Below are 15,832 nucleotides of genomic sequence, written 5' to 3'. Positions count from 1 at the left end.
GAGGCAAAATTTAGCACACACAAAGTCAATATCTGATTATTCCTTAGTACTCTGTGAATTTAAAAAAGTATTTAATAAATACATATATCCTTCCGTATTTAGCTAGCTTTAAAATAATACAAAATAATGTTAACATAATGAGTCAAGCCTATGGTAATGGGGGGGGGGGGGTTGTTTGTCCTAAAGCATGGGTGCTCAACCTGTGGCTCTCCAGCTGTTTCAGAACTACAATTCCCATGAGGCATTGCAAGCTACTGACTGTTACAAGCATGACTCCCAAAGGCAGAGGCATGATGGGACTTGAAGTTCTGCAACAGCTGGAGAGCCACAGGTTGAGCACCCATGCAAAGAGTATTACTACTCAAAGGGATTCAAATAGAGTATAGATTCAATGGAGGATCAGCCAATGAAAAGCTGGATATGTGAAATTTGTTGGGATAGAACAGTACATAATAATAATAATAATAATAATAATAATAATAATAATATTTTATGTAATATGATATATATGTAAAGTTTTTATAGGTATTCTCTTTTCTGGAATTTTGAGGCTATTCAATTCAGCACCTAAAAAACCTCAATCAGTCTATAGGGCATTGTTAGTTGGTTTGAATCTAGTAGGGGTGCCCAAGTTGTTGTTGCTATACAAAATATTTTGATGATTCTGTTATAGAACATCTGCCTTACTGAATCAACCTGCGTATTATGCCCCGTACACACCATCACTTTATGTGATGAAAAAAAATGACGTTTTTAAAAACGTCACTTTAAATGACCGTGTGTGGGGGAAAACGTTGTTTTATGTCTTGTAAAAAACGACAAAAAAAAATTGAAGCATGCTTCAATTTTATGTGTCGTTTTTCAAAACGTAATTTTTTACTTCACAGAAATTGACCGTGTGTAGCAAAAAACGTAGTTTAAAACAACGTTTTTTCACCCACGCATGCCCAGAAGCTACTTATGAAGCAAGCTTCAATGGAAAAACGTGGTGAACGTAACCTCGCTTTGCTAGAACATTGTGAGAAAAACGATGGTGTGTAGGTAACTTCGTCTTTGAAAATTGAAGTTTCAAAAACGTCATTTTTTACTTCACAGAAAATGTCGTTTTTTTTCATCACATAAAGTGATGGTGTGTACGGGGCATTAGTCTCCACTTATAGGGGGTCATAGAGTGGCCAAAGGGTGTGAGTGAACTGTATAATGCCCTCAACTAAATTCTGGATCTGCAGGCACTGTAGGGTAATTCTAGATTGCACTTTGTCATCTTCAGTATGCGTGCTAGAGCACATTGTTCCAGTACTGCTAGGAGGTACATACTTCCAACTCCTTTGCTACTGTTGCCACATTTTTTGTCTGAAGATTAAAAATTAAAGACCTACAATTTAGGCAAAAATGTAGGGGTCTATTTATAAAAAGTTTTCAGTGCAAATGTCTCAATCCCTCCCAAAACAGTGCACGGAGGGGATGAATACATGATCATTTTTTATACAGAAATCTGAGGCCTCGTACACATGACCGAACATGTCCGCTGAAACTGGTCCGCTGACCAGTTTCAGCAGACATGTTCGGTCGTGTGTACGGCCGACCGGACAGGTTTCCAGCGGACATTTGTCCACCCGACCGTTTTTGAGCGGACAAATGTTTCTTAGCATGCTAAGAAACATGTCCGCTGGAATCCTGTCCGTCGGACATGTTCGGTCGTCTGTACAGACTAACACCGTACATGTCCGAGCGGCCGGCATCCCTCGCATGCGTCGAATCACTTCGACGCATGCGTGGAAGCATTGAACTTCCAGGGCCGTGCACGTCGTTGCGGCGACGGCGCGGCCTCGTCACCGCGCGGATTTCTGTATGATGGTGTGTACAACCATCATACAGAAATCTCCGGCCGGACACGTCCGCTGAAAACGGTCCGGCGGACCATTTTCAGCAGACTGTCCGGTCGTCTGTACGAGGCCTAAGGCTGTAAAGAGCCTCTCCTTTCACTCCAATGTGAAAGCCCTCCTAAAGTGCCCCTGCCCATTGAAATCAATAGACAGCGCCGCCAAACTTTGGATCTGCCCACTGCCCACTGCTATCTGCTGTCAATCACAAGCAAAGTGAACCTGATGGGGAACTAGTCAGTTCAGTGTGACTCGGTGGTCTTTGTCTCAGAAACCAATGTTGGAAATGTAAAACACAAACATAATAAAGTAATGAATAACCCTTCCCTGTAGACCAACTTTCAGTTTTCTAATCTGCAATCTAGCGGTAATGCTTGTAGAATCTGTCACAGCTATAGTGACATTCTAAAAGTGGTGGTAGAAAAACTAACTGAATCCGGTGCATGTGTCTGAACCTGAAACTGGTGCAAAGCTTTCATAAACTACACGCAGGCTTTCTTAAAGTGGCCATACGATGAGAAGTGTGGCATTACTGCCAACACACTAATTGTGTGTGGGCTTTTTAAAACTGTTATTAGTTTACTCTTACTAGTTTACACACCTGAATGGCATGGCCATTCACACCACAACATTGTGCACTGCAACTCATCCATTGCCATGCCTAAAGTGATTGTAAACGATTACCTTGTAAAACAACCCATTTAGTTTAAAATAGAAATGAAAAGCAAAAGATTTTTGTATAGGTATAAAAAAATCACAAACCCCTTTTTTCCCTTTTTTATAAGTGATCACATTTCCTCTGTTTTCAGCTACATATGAGCTGGGGGAGGATAAGCAGCAGTACACTGAGCTTCCCAGTTAAGGCTGTGCAATGTGGGGGAGTGTCAGGAGTCAGGACAAGTCTGATCATTGGATGAGAGCATACTGAATTTCCAACATAGCTAGAAAACTGACCACGTTGTGCTTTCCTGCTTAGTGGGGTCAGTTTTTAATAGGAAAGCAGAGGGATAGCAGGAACACCAGGGATTTCAGACAAAGGAAGCAATACAAAGAAAACATGATACTACTGTATGTCATACAAGTACATGGTACAGCAGGCACATATCAGCAATATGAAGTGTTGGGGTAACAAATGCTTTAAACAGCCCAATGAAAATTGATGGACTAAAACACACAGCAATGCATATGAAAATGGGGTAGGCTTCTATAAAGTGTAAAACAATGAACTATAATTTTCTTGACAATAAAACAATCCTAAAATGTGATGTCTAACAGTATGCTTTCTGTGAAGGATGAATCTGTCGGGGATCTTCATATTATTCATGCTAAATTAAGGCATGCTGGAAAATACACATGTACAGCACAAACTGTAGTCGACCGCACATCTGCTTCAGCTTCCCTTCTTGTGCGAGGTAACAACATAATGAATATTACAGCATGATGACCTTATCAATAGAGTTCAGCAGCTTGAATCTGCTTACAAAAAAATATTTTTATTTGTTAACATTTATAAACTTGAAATTTTTTAAATCGATTGTAAGAAGAATAGTAGTCTCTTAGAAGGAAATGTTTTTTTTTAAAGTGAAGTTTATATCCAGGTGCAATTTAAACGTTAATTTATTTCAGTAATTCAATTCAAAAAGTGAAACTCGTATATTATTATTATATAGATCCATTACATACACAGTGATATATTTCAAGCATTTCTTTATTTTAATTTTGATGATTATGGCTTACCGCTAGTGAAAACCCCAAATTCTGTATCTCAGAGAACATTACAAAAAAAGGGATTTTTATAAAAACATAAATGTTGGCTTACTGATAAGTATGTCCATGTACAGTATAGTATGCACTCAATACTTGGCCGGGGCTCCATTTGCATGAATTACTGCATCAGTGTGGCGTGGCATTGAGGCGATCAGCCTGTGGCACTGCTGAGGTGTTATGGAAGCCCAGGTTGCTTTGAAAGTGGGCACCAGTCTCATCTTCCTCTTGACAATACCCCACAGATTCTCTATAGGGTTTGGGTCAAGCGAGTTTGCTGGCCAATCAGTCGCAGTGATACCATGATCATTAAACCAGATATTGGTACCTTTTGCAGTGTGGGCAGGTGCCAAGTCCTGCTGAAAAATGAAATCAGCATCTCCATAAAGCTGGTCAGCAGAGGGAAACATGAAGTGCTGTAGAATTTTCTTGTAGAGGGCTGTGCTGACTTGATAAAACACAGTGGACCAACACCGCAGATGACATGGCTCCCCAAATCATCACTGTGGAAACTTAACACTGGACCTCATTCAACTTGGATTCTGTAGAAAAAAAATCTAAGGATGATGTTGCGCTCCAATATAAGATATAAATATAAAGTGATAAAAAGGGGTGACAATATAAATCGATTCCAGCGATAGACCTAAATGTATTAATAAATACAAAGAGTCTGATGCTTAAATAAACCAAAAATTTCAATTACAAAATTGGTGATGAATAAAGTGCATATAAATAAAATGTAGTGTATAAAAACTAAAAGAATCACAGTAAAAAAGAGATAATAGATATTCAACAGTAATCCAAGTAAATGAAAGTGCAAATGGTGCAAATGCATCACAGTCCAGAAGTAATGTAATCTTCCAATCGAGGGAAGGGGGAAAAGTGCAGACCATAAGGTGCTAACTGACATCAACAATTGGCGATGTGACTTTAGTGTTGTGAATCTTTGGTGCAAAATGACACATCCGCAAGTGTACTAACGTTTTACCTTACTGCTGCAAGGTAAGCAGCATTAAAAAAAAACAGTGGGATCTTGGGGAAGAGGGGGGGGTCTCCTATCCGTTCCTCCTGGGGGATTTCCAGTGTATCCAGGACTAGATAGATGGCCAGGCAAACGGCTCCAAATGTTTTAAAACCAAGTAGGAAAGAGAAATTCAAAAGAAGCGCTATGGTGTAGTATGTTTTAATGCGTTTTATTGTACATACAGCAAAGGTCAGGTACTCACATTTAAAAAAAACACAGTGTGCAATGTATTCCAACGAGCAGCGAGCTCACGGCCTGGACATCACTTCTGGTGTGTTCCGGAAGCTTGATAATCCAATCAAGACTTCATTTTAAATTTAGAATAAATCTGTTTTTAAACACATATCATGACAAAACCATTGCACAAACATTGGTCTTTAGCTTTTTAGAAACAAACAAAATATGTATGTCTCTTAATATTTGGAATATAATTATTTTATACTGCAGTTTAAAAATAATACAACTCCAATTTGCTCTGCCATAAATTTAAATAGTAGTAATGTATATGCAAAAACAATTCAATTACCAAAAAGGTACACATGGAAAGATTAATATAGAAGATGAATACTTTACCAGGACTTAAAGGGTCACTAAAGGAAAAATGATTTTTTGCTGAAATGACTGTTTACAGGGTATAGAGACATAATAGTTAACTGATTCCTTTTAAAAACGATTAAAAATAGATAAAAATCAATCATATAATGTACCTGTAGTTTTAGTTTCATTTTAGCATGTTATGCTGTATCTGTGCTGGACAGTGCCTTAGAGCAGTATTGGTTTGAAAACGAAACTAAAATCTCCCAGTACTGTGGTGATCAGGAAACAGACAACCAGGAAGTGTCCAAAACAGAGGAGAATTACAGCAACATCAGAGTAAAAAACGAACAATGAGGACATGAAACCAGGACTGCAGTAAAGTAAAGGAAGCTATTTAGCTAAAAAAAGGGACTACTTCCAACCTCCTACATCTCTGCGTTCCTTTCAAGATCTTAGCCTCTCAGCCTTGTATCTCCTCACATTGAGGCGATTTAATTTGATTTTGTAGCGCTATATAAGTTACTCATTCATTCTAGCCTTCACATTCCGGCTTTTCCCTAGCCTCCTTCTCTGCTATCTGTAACTCCTTTTTATCTCACCCAAAAAGTGGGTGTGTATGTGTCATTACTGCGTAATGGATGTTGTAAGACGACAGCGTGTTTCTATGTTACCATGACAACAAAGCCTGGCGGCCATCTTGAATTCTTATTATTTTCACCTCCTAGGGGCAGTGTTGTATAAGAATTAAATTAAAATGTTATTTTTGTTGTTGTCTAAGCCAATTTATGACAACCCTTGACTTATACTTTACAGAAAACCATTAATTGACTAAGTTGACAATCATATGTCAATTCCCTCCAGACATTCTGGCTCTTCTTAAAATATATGGCTTGAGAAACTCTACCCCACACAATAAGCTGGGGTTGTTAAATTCCTTGAAACGCAGATCATTGGAATTTAATCCTGTGCATTATTTCACAAATACAGCTTCTATATATATATATATATATATATATATATATATATATATATATATATATATATATATATATATATATATATATATATATATATATATATATATATATATATATATATATATATATATATATATATATATATATATATATATATATATGTAGCGTCTATGTGCTTTACAGTACTGGTGCTAGCTAAATTTAGATCATGTACTTAAACTCTGATCCAGATTGTTAGTAGCAAAATGTGGTCTCTGTCTCAGCTTGGCTGTGCTGTCAGTCCATTCTGCTGTACTGGGGTGTTTTTCCAGCCCCGATGCAGTGGAGTCAAGGTTTGGTTGCTCTTCCCAGCAGTCAATCACAGGGGTTTGTCCTCGCTGTTCTTCTTCGTCCAGTGTAGCACCCACCTTTAGGGTGGCCTCATCACAGCGCCCCAGCGTTATGGCCTACCTGGCCAGGGCATGCGTGCCATGCGGTGTTCCTGGTTCCGGGGCCATGCTGACCCGGAGCATCTGAACAGCGATGGGGACCCAGTGAGTGACTGAGTTCCTACTTTTGAAGATCCCAAGCTGTACTGCTGTTCAGTGGGGAGTCGGTCTGAGGAGCGCTATTGAGAGGCTGGCGGTCCAAAAGGGCCTGAATAAACCACCGGGGATCAAGGTAGCTGGACACCGAGGGTTTGATCACCTGTCGGTCGCTACCTGGGTGGCAAGTTGAAGGAGATCCAGACGTAACTTTATTAAGGATGCATATCTCCAGTAATTCAACCCAGAGGGGACCTGTGGCAGAGGTATCTTCTGAGGCTCATTGAGAGGGGTCTGTGACAGACTTTCTCCCAAGTTCAAGTTCACCATGGAGGGTCTGTGGCAGAGACTTCATCCTATAATTGTCCGAGTGATACTCCGGCTGCCAGGTCAGTGAGAGAGACCTGTCCGGGTACACTAGACCCATTCCGGCAGAAGTGGTGAAGAGAAGTGTTACGTTTGGGAGCAGGACTGTTTCTTATCATTACGCCTGAATCTGCTATTCTCCTATCTTCTTTACTTTCCTCACCACAAGTTTACTGTTTGTACCCGGCTGGGTAATAAAGAGCACAGCAAAGATCACCTGTCTGGACATTCCTTTACTTCTACTACATGCAATATGCATCATTCACTCCTAGGAATTTCGGAGGAGCTACGAGGTAACACGCCGCCCAAAAAATACAGCAACTCCAATGGGGGTAATGCTATATATATATATATATATATATATATATATATATATATATATATATATATATATATATATATATATATATATATACACACACATACAGTGGGGCAAACAAGTATTTAGTCAGCCACCAATTGTGCAAGTTCTCCCACTTAAAAAGATGAGAGAGGCCTGTAATTGTCATCATAGATATACCTCAACTATGAGAGACAAAATGTGGAATCAAATCCAGACAATCACATTGTCTGATTTGGAAAGAATTTTTTTGCAAATTATGGTGGAAAATAGGTATTTGGTCACCTACAAACAAGCAAGATTTCTGGCTCTCACAGACCTGTATCTTCTTTAAGAGGCTCCTTTGTCCTCCACTCATTACCTGTATTAATGTCACCTGTTTGAACTTTTTATCAGTATAAAAGACACCTGTCCACAACCTCAAACAGTCACACTCCAAAATCCACTGTAGTGAAGACCAAAGAGCTGTCGAAGGACATCAGAAACAAAATTGTAGACCTGCACCAGGCTGGGAAGACTGAATCTGCAATAGGCAAGCAGCTTGGTGTGAAGAAATCAACTGTGGGAGCAATAATTAGAAAATGGAAGACATACAAGAGCACTGATAATCTCCCTCAATCTGGGGCTCCATGCAAGATCTCACCCTGTGGGGTCAAAATGATCACAAGAACGATGAGCAAAAATCTCAGACCCACACGGGGGGGGGGGGGGACCTAGTGAATGACTTGCAGAGAGCTGGAACCAAAGTAACAAAGGCTACCATCTGTAACACACTACGCCACCAGGGACTCAGATCCTGCAGTGCCAGATGTGTCCCCCTGCTTTAGAGAGCATTTGGATGATCCAGACGAGGATTGGGAGAATGTCATATGGTGAGATGAAACCAAAGTAGAACTGTTTGGTAGAAACACAATTCGTCATGTTTGGAGGAAAGAGAATGCTGAGTTGCAATCAAAGAACACCATACCTACTGTGAAGCATGGGGATGGCAACATCATGCTTTGGGGCTGTTTCTCTGCAAAGGGAAGGGGACGACTGATCCATATACATGAGAGAATGAATGGGGCCATGTATCGTGAGATTTTGAGTGCAAACCTCCTCCCATTAGCAAGGGCATTGAAGATGAAACGTGGGTGGTTCTTTCAGCATGACAATGATCCCAAACACACCGCCCAGGCAACGAAGGAGTGGCTTCGTAAGAAGCATTTCAAGGTTCGAGAGTGGCCTAGCCAGTCTCCAGATCTCAACCCCATAGAAAACCTTTGGAGGGAGTTAAAAATCCATGTTGCCCATCGCCAGCCCCAAAACATCACTGCTCTAGAGGAGATCTGCATGGAGGAATGGGCCAACATACCAGCAACAGTGTGTGACAACCTTGTGAAGACTTACAGAAAACGTTTGACCTCTGTCATTGTCAACAAATGATATATAACAAAGTATTGAGATGAACTTTTGATATTGACCAAATACTTATTTTCCACCATAATTTGCAAATACGTTTTTTCCAAATCAGACAAATGTGATTGTCTGGATTTGTTTCCACATTTTGTCTCTCATGGTTGAGGTACATCTTTGATGACAATTACAGGCCTCTCATCTTTTTAAGTGGGAGAACTTGCACAATTGGTGGCTGACTAAATACTTTTTTGCCCCACTGTATATATGCATTCATGGGTTTTATGAATATTAAAACAGATACAGAAAGAAAAATATGAATAAAATACATAAACTAATATATGTGACATTATTCGCTTAATTATGTATATAAGTATTTCAATATAATAATACTACATAACGTTGGTTAATACAGTGGAACCTCGGATTGCGAGTAACGTGGTTAACAAGCTTTTCGCAATACGAGCACTGTATTTAAAAAAAACCTGACTCGGTTTGCGAGTGTTGTCTCGCAAAATGAGCAGGATTCAAGCCAAAGCGGTGTGCAATACCGCGTTTGGCCTGAGGTGGGGGGGTGCTGGAGCCAAGCAGAGCTGAACGGCACTGATTGGCGCCGTACGTAGTCGTTCGGAAATGCTCAAAAAATAGTGGAAATACTCTGAGGTTTTCCCGAGTTCAGCCAAGGTGTCCTCGGCCCTTTCCGAGTGTTTACAAGGCTCTCCGGCACCCCCTGCCTCTGGCCGCATGCGGTATTGCATGCCATTGAAGTCAATGCAGAACAAATTAATTTTGTTTCCATTGACTTCAATGGGGAAACTCGCTTTGATATGTGAGTACTTTGGATTACGAGCATTCTCCTGGAATGGATTATGCTTGTAATCCAAGGTTCCACTGTATATTACTTGTACTTGAGTAATATTATAATACATTTCATTTGGTCGTATTTGAATAAGCCCCCTTGTTTCGTGGCTTAATTCTGGAAATACCAATTAGGTTTGTAAACTCACTTGAAATATGATTCTCTAATCTATACATTGCCTGTAGAATCTCCCCTCATCTTGTTTATTTTACTAAGTGTCTGAACCTTTAATTTACGATTGGGGATAAAAATACAGATAAGACTTAGGCCGGGTACTAACGAGCAAACATGTACGATGAAACCGGTTCGTCGGACCGTTTTCACCGTACATGTCTGCCAGAGGGCTTCTGTACGATGGCTGTACTAACCATCGTACAGAAGTCCGCGCGTAAACAATACGCGGGGCGTGTCCGCGTCGTCGCCGCGACGATGATGCGGCGATGACGCGGCGACGTGGGCGGGCCTGCCATTTAAAGGCTTCCACGCATGCGTCAAAGTCATTCGACGCATGCGAGGGACGGCGGGCGCTCGGACATGTACAGTAGGTCTGTACTGACGACCGTACATGTCCGAGCGGGCAGGATTCAGCGGACGGTTTTAAAACACGTCCAGGAATATTTGTCTGCTGGGAAAAGGCCCGGCGGGCAAATGTTTGCTGGAATTCGGCCCGCTCGCGCCTACACTCGACCGAACATGTATGCTGAAACTGGTCCGCGGACGAGTTTCAGCATACATGTTTGGTCGTGTGTACGGGGCCTTAGACAGTCTCTTTGTGAGACATCCTTGAGCAATCATGAACTCCGATTCAACTTTAGAGAGAAAATGGCTTCTCTCATGTTCATAGCATAAATGTGAAAAATATACAATATACAGGCCTTATTCTTTTAACCCCAATAGTTACGACAGTATCAATGACTGTCTTTTGTACAACTGTCAAGTCAGCAGTCTTTCCCATGATTATCCACCTTACCAACCGCTCAGTATCTTACAAACCTCTCCTCCAATCCCTACAATGGCTTCCTATCACCCAGCGAATTAAATTCAAAATACAAACCACAACCTACAAAGCCATCCACAACTCTGCCCCAAGCTACATCACCAATCTTGTCTCTAAACATATCCCAAACCGTCCTCTCCGCTCTTCTCAAGACCTCCTACTGTCAAGCTCTCTTGTCTCTTCCTCCCATGCTCGTCTCCAGGATTTCTCCAGAGCCTCTCCCATCCTCTGGAACTCACTACCTCAACCTGTCCGGCTATCCCCTACTCTTGCTACCTTCAGGCGATCCTGAAAACTCACCTCTTCAGGGAAGCCTATCATGTCTCCAACTAATCTTTTACTACTTCCATCAGCTCATTCCCCACAGTTACAACCTTTTGTACCACCTGCCCCATCCTATTAGATTGTAAGCTCTTCTGAGCAGGGCCCTCTTAATCCTCTTGTATTTTATTGTATTGTAACTGTATTGTCTCCCTTTTATATTGTAAAGCGCTGCGTAAACTGTTGGTGCTATATAAATCCTGTATAATCATATAATAATAATAATAATGATTGTGTAACCTACTGAACCAGACTGGGAGACCATTTAAAGGCTTATGTCCCACTTGAGCCCCAGACCATTTTGCTGGCCAAAGACCAGGCCACTTTTTGCGATTCAACACTGCACCGCTTTAACTGACAATTGTGCGGTCGTGCGACGTGGCTCCCAAACAGAATTGACGTCCTTTTTTTCCCACAAATAGAGCTTTCTTTTGGTGGTATTTGTTTACCTCTGCGGTGTTTATTTTTTGCGCTATAAACAAAATTAGAGAGACAATTTTGAAAAAAATTCAATATTTTTTGCCTTTCGCTATAATAGATATCCCTCAAAAATATATAAAAAAACATTTTTTTCCTCAGTTTAGGCCGATACGTATTATTCTACATATTTTTGGTAAAAAAAAACTGAATAAGCGTATATTGATTGGTTTGCGCAAAAGTTATAGCGTCTACAAAATAGGGGATAGAATAATGGCATTTTTATTATAATTTTTTTTTTTACTAGTAATGGCGGCAATCTGTGATTTGTATTGTGACTGCAACATTATGGCGGACACTTTTGACACATTTTTGGGACCATTGTCATTTTTACAGCGTTCAGTGCTATAAAAATGCACTGATTACTGAGAAAATGACACTGGTAGTGAAGGGGTTAACCACTAGGGGCGCTGAAGGGGTTAAGTGTGCCCTAGGGAGTGCTTCTAAATGTAGGGGGTGGGCTGTGTGGGACACGACAGTGATCACAGCTTCCGATTACAGGAAGCTGTGATCATTGTCCTGTCACTAGGAAGACTGGGGAAATGCTTGTTTACATCAGCATTTCCCCGTTCTTCCTCACCGTGACACGATCGCGGGTATGCCCGCGGACATTGAGTCCGCAGGATCCGCGGTCGGAGTCATGGAGCTTGCGGCGGCCACAATGCCGCTTCTTAAAGGGAATGTATATATACATCCTTTTTCCTGTTCGTGCCATGCTGCAGATGTATATCTGCGTGCAGCGGTCGGCAAGCAGGTACACATGAGCGGAATTTCCGTCGTAAAAAAGTTGGATGGTTTTTCCAACGGAATTCCGCTCAAGCTTGGTTTGCACACACACGGTCACACAAAAGTTCTCTGAACTTTCAAGCGTTAAGAACGCGGTGATGTACAACTCTACAACGAGGCGAGAAATTCTGTGCATGCGTCGAATTGTTTTCGAGCATGCATGTTTTTTTCCCGTCGGAATTCCATACAGATGAACGGTTTTTCCGACAGAAATTTTTCCATCGGAAAAATTGAGGACCTGCTCTCAAACTTTTGCTGGCGGAAATTTTAGCTTGCACATGATTGGATGATAAAATCAGCCGAGCTTCCCCTCATTTCAGATCTACCCCTCAGATTTAGAGCAATTGCACTTCCAAGTGCACTTTCAAGTGAACTGGCAGTGCATGAGAACATTTTTGCAGAGATACTGAATTTTGAGTTTTCACTAGCTGCAAGCCATAATTATCAAAGTTAAAAGAAAGAAATGCTTGAAATATATCACTCTGTGTGTAATGAATCTATATAATATATGAGTTTTCACTTTTTGAATTGAATTATTGAAATAAATAAACTTTTTAATAATATAGAAATTTTAGGAGATGCAGCTACATAATTTGTTTTATGAGAAGTTTTTGCAGTTGTTTTGCATAACTAGATTTTAGAAGGCTTTTATGCAGTAAATTGCATTGTTATGAGTAAAACTATTTATTTTTTTAGATTAGACTTTCTAACAGTAAATGTTAGAGACCCAATTCTATATTTGTGTGTTTCATGCAGGCCCCCCCGGGCCACCAGGAGGTGTGCTTGTTAGGGATGTGAAGGAAACAAGCGTTCAGCTGACTTGGAGCCGAGGTTTTGATAATCACAACCCTATTAGTCGCTACATGGTACAGTCGATGGAGCCTGAAACAGAAATCTGGAAGCCTACAAAAACAGGTAAGTGTTATTTGCTTTATTGGTAATGCAAATATATATTGGAGGAGGGTTGAGTTGCACACCTATTTTCTCTATTTGCTTAGATATCAACCCAGGGAGGAGACACCAGGGTGGTCAAGTAGCAACATGCAAACTATACAGATTTTACCACTTGAGTGCTAGCCTGTATATACCCATTTATTACCAGGATTTTTTTTCAGTTTTTCCATTTTTCATTGTTATAGTATGACAATAACGCATGCAGCACTGTACCAAAATGTATTTTGACACAGATCTTTTTTGGTGGTATTTAATAACCAATGTGTCGGAAAAAGCTGGTGAAGGCATTATTAAACAGGCACTACCGAGATAGGGTGGAGATAAGATTTAAAAGAGAGAAGAGAAGAGAAGAGTTAAAAAATAAATCCCACAATAAAATGTATTGACCACAACCTGAAATCTGCTGCTGCCTGGATCTCTAGGTGGCTATAATTTGTGTGGCTATCATAGCAATTACAAGGCACAAAGGCATAGAGCCACTGCAATTTGCCTTTGATCTGCGCTGTCTAATGACCAGATCACCACTTTTTCTTTGGGTTTAATACCACTTTAATATTTCAATTAAAGTACCTTTTCTATAAAGATAAGGTGCATGGGGGATAAAGTAGCGCATGGGGTTTTTAATAAGAAGGTACAGCATGCAGTCTATCAAATCAGAGTAAATAAATCATAGGTCTGATCGGCCAAATAACTTCCTTCAATTTAAAATAAACCTTGTGGTGCTAGAAGGAAACTACTGTATATTTAGCTTTGTCTTTTACTCAGGTGCCCCATTTTTGGAGGTTTGGATAAAGTGGGATAAGACCCTCTGTCAGGGGAGATTATTTGCTCTATTTGTACTGATGTGTGCACTTAGGGCCAGATTCACAGCAGAGATACGACGGAGTATCTCAGATACTCCGTCGTATCTCTCAGAGTATCTATGCGGCTGATTCATAGAATCAGTTACGCATAGATAGCCCTTAGATCCGACAGGTGTAATTGTTTTACACTGTCGGATCTTAGGATGCAATACCGCGGCCGCCGCTGGGGGGAGTTTGCGTCATAAACCTGCGTCGGGTATGCAAATTAGTAGTTACGGCGATCCACGACGGTTTTTCGCATTCGCTACGTCGCTGCTAGTCTAGTTTCCCGTCGCAAAGTTAGTCGTCGTTTTAGGTGCCCTAACTTTACACAGCACACGTATGTGCTGTATAAAGTATGGCCGTCGTTCCCGCGGGAGCGCGCCTAATTTAAATGGCACACGCCCCTTTGAATTACGCGGGCTTACGCCGGAGGCCGCCAGCGTAAGTTTTCATGCAAGTGCTTTGAGAATCAGGCACTTGCGATGAAAACTTGCGGGGGTGTAACGTATCTACGATACGTTATGCCGCCACGATTCTACGTGAATCTGGGCCTTAGTCACTGAGACAGAAAGTGAAGGAAATCCAAGAGGTCGGAGGGCAACTCATCCGATAAAAACAAATCTTCTTGTGACTACTATCTAAGTGGGAAATTACCTTCATTTGGTAAGATTTCCTTTTGTGACCTAAGGACAAGAAGTGAAAAAAAATCTCACCAGCTGGACAGGGGAAGCAAAAAAAAAAACATTTACTTTAAAGGCCAGTTCACACCACATGCAGTCCAGTACGTTTTTATTTTCTTCATCAAAAACACATGGAAAGTAGTCTATATGGTTTTTAATGGCATACTTCACACCAGGGCTTGCAGTTCGAGTGTGTTCCACTTCCAGAAAAAAGTAGAACATGCTGCATTTTCCCTGCACTGGACTGTACTGGAACGATGTAAAAAGCATCAAAAACGCACAGCAACGCACCGGAATGCATATAAACGCACCAAAACGCACTAGAACACACTTGTCCTTATTTAAGGTTAAGAAGAAAAAAATCACCCCTGCACGCTTGCATAAAATGTATCCCTCTATCCCTGCTGTGTGTTGGCGCTGCACGGTAGATCAAGCTGGTTTCATACATATCTTCTGGCACTGCCCTCACATCTGCAATTTTTGGGCAGAGGTCATATCATTTATTCGCACAGTGAGTACTATTCAGATACCGCACTCAATGGAAGTCTGTCTCCTGGGCCTGGTTGACTCCCTAGCCAACCGTAGAGTCCCCCAGAACTCTGATTGGACTGCTATTGTTTTATGTAAAAAATCATTGTACTTCACTGGAAGGCTCCTGGGCCGCATGGAAAAAAATGACTGGTTTAAATACAAGCTCTTTGCAGGTGTACTGTAGATTTGGTAGCGCACTTTTAGTCTTAGTGCCAGTTAGGGCGCTAATGTTTTTGACTGTTCTAAGTCCCAATAGGCTCTGTTTTTGTATATTACTCTTTTTCAAAAACCTCAATAAAAAAGATTTTTCAGAATTAGCCAAAACACCTTCTCCTTAGAAACATCTAAAGGGTAATAAATACTGTATCTACATTTTTAGGTAGGTAGGTTATAAACATATGGGGGCAGATTCACATACAATTGGACAGGTGCAGCATATCAGAGATACGCTACGCCGCTGTATCTTACCTGGCTTAAATTCGAATCCAGGACGAATTTGCGCCGTAAGTTACGGCGGCGTAGTGTATTTCTGGTGGCGGATTTCAAATTGGGCGGGTTGGGGGCGGGTTTCA

At 40.9% G+C, this 15,832-nt stretch overlaps 1 protein-coding gene across 1 annotated transcript in view; it reads left to right on the top strand.

The window, feature by feature from the left end:
- Positions 1 to 15,832, top strand: part of CNTN2 (contactin 2) — a 218,135-nt gene that overhangs the window by 155,591 nt on the left and 46,712 nt on the right. The window contains exons 14-15 of the mRNA XM_040337562.1: positions 3,175 to 3,295; positions 13,007 to 13,165. Coding sequence (XP_040193496.1) covers positions 3,175 to 3,295; positions 13,007 to 13,165 — 280 coding nt within the window. The remainder of the gene's footprint in view (positions 1 to 3,174; positions 3,296 to 13,006; positions 13,166 to 15,832) is intronic.

This window comes from Rana temporaria, chromosome 2, assembly GCF_905171775.1.
Source record: "Rana temporaria chromosome 2, aRanTem1.1, whole genome shotgun sequence".
Lineage (NCBI taxonomy): Eukaryota > Metazoa > Chordata > Amphibia > Anura > Ranidae > Rana > Rana temporaria.
The sequence above is the reverse complement of the archived record's forward strand: the minus strand, read 5'-3'. Positions and strand labels throughout refer to the sequence as shown.